The 7,344-nt window shown below is 48.8% G+C and overlaps 1 protein-coding gene across 1 annotated transcript in view; it reads left to right on the top strand.

The window, feature by feature from the left end:
* Nucleotides 1-7,344, top strand: part of CTC1 (CST telomere replication complex component 1) — a 19,036-nt gene that overhangs the window by 5,079 nt on the left and 6,613 nt on the right. The window contains exons 3-10 of the mRNA XM_007457816.1: nucleotides 1,289-1,526; nucleotides 1,677-1,885; nucleotides 2,217-2,361; nucleotides 5,646-5,936; nucleotides 6,039-6,167; nucleotides 6,683-6,915; nucleotides 7,042-7,219; nucleotides 7,318-7,343. Of these exons, the coding sequence (XP_007457878.1) occupies nucleotides 1,289-1,526; nucleotides 1,677-1,885; nucleotides 2,217-2,361; nucleotides 5,646-5,936; nucleotides 6,039-6,167; nucleotides 6,683-6,915; nucleotides 7,042-7,219; nucleotides 7,318-7,343 (1,449 nt within the window). The remainder of the gene's footprint in view (nucleotides 1-1,288; nucleotides 1,527-1,676; nucleotides 1,886-2,216; nucleotides 2,362-5,645; nucleotides 5,937-6,038; nucleotides 6,168-6,682; nucleotides 6,916-7,041; nucleotides 7,220-7,317; nucleotide 7,344) is intronic.

Genomic DNA, 7,344 nt, shown 5'->3' with positions numbered 1-7,344 from the left:
AATTAGGGAAAGACAAAAAGACTTTTGAGTGAGACATACCTGGCTTTGCCACCTACACCACTGTGTACCTGAACCTCTGTAAATTTCCTCATTGGTGTGTTTCCAGGGGTTTTTGGTGAAGATTCAATGCAGTATAGCCGGGTGCAACGATGTTAGTTTCTGTCTTTGCCTTTTATCTGCTCTGAAGTCATTGGGGAAGAATGAGGCAGCTGTGGAAGGGGAGTGGGCCGTCCAGAGCAGCATTTCTAATCTTCAGCACTCACATGTGGCTTATGTTCATAAGTGCAACAAGGAGGATAAATTGTCATGTTTTGTAACCTTATCCTGTTTCTTTTCCGCTGAAAAAACCATGGGAGTGGAAATGAGTGAAAAAACCGTGGGAATGTAATAATGGTATTACAGAAATGTGAATCTATCACAACTTTTTTTTTTTTTTTTTTTGTGGTACGCGGGCTTCTCACTGCTGTGGCCTCTCCCGTTGCTGAGCATAGGCTCCGGACGCGCAGGCTCCGCGGCCATGGCTCACGGGCCCATCCGCTCCGCGGCATGTGGGATCCTCCTGGACCGGGGCACGAACCCGTGTCCCCTGCATCGGCAGGTGGACTCTCAACCACTGCACCACCAGGGAAGCCCTATGACAACTTTGATAATTTAACTTGTATCACATTCTCTGTGATATACCTCAGAATTGGTAGTGACTCAGCAGTGTTGTGGCACTTTGCTTAAGAATGGTTGATCTCAAACATCTCTTGAGATTTGGGAGCTTGTGATATCAACTCCCACCTCAGCCTCGGCTTCCCAGCCAGTCTCTAGTACTGTGATACTCCAGACTAGGAAGGAAACCTGGCTGGGGCCAATGAGGTTGATCCATTAGGCAGATGCCTTATTGCCCCCACTGAAGTTCTCTGTGGAGCTGAGAGCTGAGATGCTGTCAGGGGAGCAGTTTGTGTGGTCTCTAAAATGTTCTCCCCACCTGCTCATCTCCTCAGGCTGCTCTTACATTCCCACTCCATTTCTCTGGGTCCTCTCTGTGGCACTGTCTTGTTCAAGATATGATTCAGCACAGATTTTCTTCCTGCCTTCCCTAGGTACTACCCAGTATTTGGACCCAGAGCCCATCCTCATTTTCTTAGGCCCTCACTCCCAGTTTTTTCAATCAATCAAACTTTCTTAGTCCAGGTTCCCCATTGATCTCTCCTTGGGATCTTGGGGGATTTGTTGGGGTTGAGGATAAAATTCCTAGGCTTGAACATAGCTTTACAAAACCTCTGTTCCCTTCACTCTGCAGCTTTGTCTCAGTAAAGGACCTCAGGACCCACCAGCGTCTCCCATGCTGCAGCCACTTGTCCTGGAGCAGTACTGTGTACCAGGCTTGGGCCAAAGAGGCCGGACCACGTGGCGTCCCCCTGCCCCGGGAACGGCTGTTACTTTTAGGGACACTAACAGACCTATCAGGGGACTTGGAACAAGAGTGCAGGAATGGAAGCCTCTATATAAGAGATAACACTGGGACCCTGGACTGTGAGGTGAGTAGGAAGGGGGCAGTCAGATCCCTCAGATACTAATAAGAATGGTGTCTAGGGAGCAAGACAATTAAGTCTCTGAGGGAACAAAGATGGAGGGAGGTGGACTGGATGCCAGGGTCCTGATTAATCCTTGCCCTTGGTCTTTTCTAGCTCATAGATCTGGACCTTTCTTGGTTGGGCCATCTCTTTCTGTTCCCCAGCTGGAGTTACCTCCCTCCTGCAATGAAGTCCTCAGGAGAAGGGCACTTGGAGCTCTGGGGTGCCCCTGTGCCAGTGTTTCCCTTGACCATCAGTCCTGGCCCCTTCACCCCCATCCCTGTTCTCTATCCAGAGATGGCTTCCCACCTGCTCAGGCACAGGTAATTCTTCCATGTAGGGGAGGAGGCAGCACTGTAAAACTGGGACAATGATGGTGGGTCAGTGGAAGGAGGGAAAGAAAGGCATTGAGAGTAATATAGATGGTATGTTCCAAATCAGGGGAACAGTGGGGCCTCTCAGAAAGTTAAGACCCAGATTCTTCAAGGGAAGTGTGCCTTATCTAAAGGCAGGTAGAGTTTGCAGAAGGTTTTTAGAACAATGGCTCTGGGCTATGGAAATTTTACATCACTACTAGATAATAGTGGAAAGGAAGGCATTTGTAGGGGGAAAAAAAAGAGAAATAAAAATGACTTCTGTCTCTACTTTTCTTAGAAGCAAGCACAGAAATGTGCAGCCAAACCTTGCTGGGGAGCTGGTTCGATTGAGCGCTCTGGTGAAAAGTCGAAAGAAAGCCTACTTCATCCTGTCTCTTGGTGGATCATCCCCAGTTGGCAGCCATGTGTCTGTCATCGTGCAGGTGAGGATTAGGGTCAATTCAGGGGTGTGGAGGTGTGGGAGGGGGGTACGAACTCCTAATAGGAAAGATAACATCATAGGAGGAACCAGGTAGGAAAGGAGGACAGCTGGGGAGAGTTGTTTCTGGAACAGTGCTGTTGAGTGACGCCTTCCCTACATACAGGAGGTGGGGAGTAGACTTCCCTGCTGTGCAGCTCATTCGAGGAGACAACTTTTGTATCATGTGTCCCATTTTGAAAACCTACCAGAATCACTTGTTTTTCCCCTGCATTAGAAGAATGAGCAAGGAAAGTATTTATCTTAACACCGTTAAAACATGAAATACATGTACTTTTAGTAAAACTTGGTACTTATTGTTGAGTCTTTTTACATCAACTGGTACGATTTTACTTTTTTTATTATTATTTTTAAAATATTTTTTTATTTGGTTGTGCCGGGTCTTAGTTGCAGCAGGGTAGGCTCTTTAGTTGCGGCTTGCCAGCTCCTTAGTTGTAGCACATGGGCTCCTTAGTTGTGGCATGCAAACTCTTAGTTGCAGCATGCACGTCGGATCTAGTTCCTTGACCAGGGATTGAACCTGGGCTCCCTACAATGGGAGTGCGGAGTCTTATCCACTGCGCTACCAGGAAAGTCCCTGGTATGATTTTAAAGTCATTCATTTTTATACTGATTATTGTTATATGATTTATACAATTATCTGAATAATGTTTCAGAAACATTCAAAACAATTAAAGGATGAACGGGCTCTTTAACATGCATATCGAAAAAGGAAACTGAAATTTACTAGCACTATAAGAATTCTTATCTGTATCTGTGTGTGTCATGAGCTGGAGTAACAGTAATTAGAGTATAAAGAAACTAAAAAAGCTTACAAACCACCCAAATTTCTGATCTTGTTTTTTCCTCTTGGGTTAAAGAGGAGCTTATGTATATTGTTTACATTAGAATGTTTTATGTCTCCTAGAGCATTCAAAAATTCTGGGCATGGTAGGATTGGCTCATTCGAGGGAGGAAGCTCTGAAATGCACTTGAATTTCTGCAGGGCAACTAAAGTAGGCCAAGCCCTTTGGGTAGTTTATAATCTTATTGTAGATTCTATATCGTATTGATTTGTAAAACAAGCAGAGAATAATACAGAACAGTGAGTAAGTTCCAAGGTGTGTGGTGTAGTTGTAACTGCTAGAGCAGGTTAGCTAGAGTTTATTATGTGGAGAGAAGCCTAAGGAGGGAGAGTTTAGACTCGTTCTGGTTCTTGAAGGTGGCTAGGATTTGAATCCCTAGAATAGAGGGAGGGCTGTCTGGGACTGGAGTATCACCTGTACCAAGACTGGCCCTTTATCGAGTATATGCTGTATGCTAGGGGCTTTGGTCATTTCAGAGGCACAAAATTGAGTAAGTTGATGGCTATTTTCCTCTGGAAGCTCTCAGCCGGATAAGTGAGTCAGTGAATACTGTTCAGGGTCATAAGTACTGGGGTAGAGACATGCACACGCACAAGGCACTGTGAGGGTGCAGAGGTGGGCTTTGGAATAAGTCTGGGAGGTCAGGGGAGGAGTGATCTTGGTTTGTTTACAGGCTGCTGAAGAGACACATTGGCGAAATACTGTCACTCTAGATGATCCCAGTGAATCTCCTTCATGATAGAGGAGTGAGGTCATGTCTAGAAAGACTGAACTCTGAAGAGAGGAGTAAAGGTTCAGGGTAAACTGCTGTGCCAGGCAGTTGAGGATAAGAGATCGCTAAGCAGTGACAGAGGCGCAGCTGGAGAGGGTTAGCGTCAGTGTTTTGCCCTGGGGTGGTGTGGGTCTGTCTTCCTCAGCAGGGTTTTTGCCTTAGAAGAAGAGTTGAGGAAAGAGGACTGTGATGCTGTAAACTCAAGGGTGAAGTGTGGGTATAAAGGGCAGGATTCAGGGGATAGGTATTCAGATCCTGGCATTTGGACAGAGGAAGGGAAGGACCTCAATGTCTGAATAAAGGAGAAGTGGCTGCAATATTGGGATGTCCTAGTAAGAGGTTAGAGGAAGTCTAGTGAGCCCAGGGGGAGCAGGGGAGAGCAGAAGCAATGGTATTCAGTCATTCATTCGTGTGTTCAGTCAAACCGTCATTAGCTACTTGTTTTGCATAAGCAGTAAGCTTAAGTGAAATCTTAGCAATACCTTATGATGAGTTGTGACGTCCAGGGTCTGACTGGTGGTACTCAGCTGGTTTTAGAGAGAAATGGGGGTCTGTGAAGCCGAGCATAGGGGACTGTGAAGTTCAAGTATCTAGAGTCATCAGTGTGTTTTGAAGCCCCTGAGAATGGCAGCCGTGCTGCCCTAGAAGATTGTTATATTTATTAACGGTCTCATCTATGTAACTTTTTTCCTTTTGCTTAAATTTCTTCAACAGCCACCTTGCTCCATTCCATATGAGACCCTCTGCCGTTCATTTTTATTTTCCTACTTGGATGTCTCTCCCTTTCCGAAAGATTGAAAGTCTTCAGCATGTTATTTCTGGGTTTTTTCTTCATCTTGGCCCTTCCATCCTGTCTCTGGCAACTGCCAAGGACATTCCTCTTCCGTCCTGGCCAGGGTTTTCACTGCCTTGCTCACTCTGGGTTCTGAACATTTCTGTGTTGTGTTGTTGCCCGTTGCTTGAATCCTGCTTCTGTCTCCTCTACTTCAGCAAAGCAGAGATGGTCTTCAGGACCCTGGCAGGTTCAGCTTCTCTGACTTGGCCTTCCTGATCATTCCAACCCATCCCGACCTCTTTCTTTCTCTGAAACCTTACCGGATGTGTATTGTTTTTGCCACTTGATCATACGTGGCTCCATGTTATTACTTGGGTTTGTGTCTGTGTTTCCCCGTGGTTTGAAATATGTTGGAGATGAGAGAAGTCTATATTTCCCTTAACATCTATCCCAATACTGGATACTTACGTACCGTGTGCATACTGATTGAATAAGTGAACGTTGTTTGTATGGCTGGTTTGTATGTTGGAGTGGGATGGAGAAAGGGCAGAATTTTCTGAAAGGAATATTTATATACTTTGGAGAAAGTTGTAGGGATGGTTTGTGCCTTGGGGGAGGGATTAGGAAGTATTTGCCATTTCCTATGACAGGGGAGAGATCCTAAGAGTTCTGTGGCTTAAAATTTAATTGGCGAACAGGGAAGATGAAGAGGCAAGGAAAGGCTCTGGAGGAGTAGGTCTTTGAGGGTCACATTGTGATGGGAAGGGACCCTGGCAGAGGGGCAGCATCATGGGAAGCCTCTCACGTACCGTGTTGCCTGCTTCCACACAAGCCAGGTCCCTGCCCAGCTGGTGTGGCACCGAGCCCTTTGGCCTCATAAGGCCTATGTGCTGACGGAGCTGCGAGCGTCCAAGCTCCCTGGTCACCGTTACCGGATTTGGATGACCAGTCCCTCCTCCCGGCTTTTGCCACTGAAACCAGAATGTGTGCAAGAGCTGGAACTGGAGCTGGAAGGAGCCCCCTTGGAGACCAACCCTCAGCCACTCCCCATACTCAGCAATCCGCAAGACAAGAAGGGTCCAGGTCCAGACGGTCTCGTCCGGGACTCCAGGCTCTTATCATACACGGTGAGCATAAGGGAGAGATCCTTGAGCCTGAAGGGCAGGAAACGTGGCGGTCTCCAAAGAGGAAGGGAACAGGGATCACCTGGCCCTTTGGCTTCTTTGCAGGGAACGGTCACTGGCACGCTGAATCAGCCTGCGGGCCTCTACGAGCTGGACGGACAGCTGGGGCTCTGCCTCGCCTACCAGCAGTTCCGTGGCCTCAGGCGGGTAGTGCGACCAGGAGTCCGTCTGGAGGTATGTGAGGGGCCAGGGCTGGTGACAGAAGGAGACCCTTTCAGTAGCTTGTCTTACCTTTACGGGCTGATCCTTCTTTGCAGCAGGTCGATGCCTCTACAGCAAGATTATAAAAATAATAAACGTGTATTGGGGCGTGGGGGTGCTTTTGTTAAGAATGATTTGGACAAGAGCTCAGATCGGAAGGGAATAGAGAGTGGGGCTCTGGGAGGAGCGGTTAGGTCCAGAGCCTCTCCTTTCCAGAAGGGCCTTCCAACTGGAGCTGAAGTGCAGGTGAGCAGCCAGGGCCCCGCTGGCCAGGAGCCCCCCAGGCCCACAGAAAGGCTGAGTGAGGCTCCTGGGAGATGAAGCCTTACCGCAGGGGAGCGGCTTGTGATGGAAGGCAAGGCACAAGGGGCTGGAGGGAAACAACCTGTAAAGGAGAAATTGTATTTCTCCTGGGACCCAGGCAGTGGAAAACTGCATTTAACTCTGCCTGGGATCACTGAGTTGCTTTTTCCCTTCTGCCTCCCCAGCTCCAGGATGTTCACCTCCTGCAGTCAATGGGTGGGGGGACGAGAAGGCCCATGTTAGCCCCCTGCCTCCGTGGCGCCGTTCTACTTCAGGGCTTCTCTCGTCTGATGCCTGAGACTCAGTCTTCCCACCGAGCCCCCGGGGCCTCCCTGTATGAGCAGCTGGTGTGGGAACATCAGTTAGGACTTCCCCTCTACCTGTGGGCCTCCAAGGCCCTGGAGGAGCTGGCCTGCAAGTGAGGAGGACGAGGGTCTGGGCTGGGGAGGCGGTGGGAGTGGGACACTTCCTCTGTCAGCGAAGCCAGATTCTGGGAGAGACAGGATCTTTGGGGGAAGTGACTCCACTTCTTTCCGTGGCCAAGGCTGTGTCCCCATGTGCTGAGACACCGCCAGTTCCTGCAGCATTCCTCACCTGGGAACCCCAGCCTGGGACTACAAATCCTGGCCCCTACCTTGGAGGTTCTCGTTCCACCTGGCTGCCCCAGTCGGAATACATACAACGAGATCCTTGAAGAGCCGCATCACTGTCCACTGCAGAAGGTCTGAGGATGTGGGGGAATGGAGTTGGCAGAGCTAATGCCCTGGGGGACACCCCACGCACAGCGGACACATAATCTGATGTCTCTTCTCTCTGACAGTATGCTCGACTGCAGACCCCCTGCTCT

This window comes from Lipotes vexillifer, unplaced genomic scaffold (genome assembly GCF_000442215.2).
Source record: "Lipotes vexillifer unplaced genomic scaffold, Lipotes_vexillifer_v1.1 scaffold611, whole genome shotgun sequence".
NCBI classification, from domain to species: domain Eukaryota; kingdom Metazoa; phylum Chordata; class Mammalia; order Artiodactyla; family Lipotidae; genus Lipotes; species Lipotes vexillifer.
The sequence above is the reverse complement of the archived record's forward strand: the minus strand, read 5'-3'. Positions and strand labels throughout refer to the sequence as shown.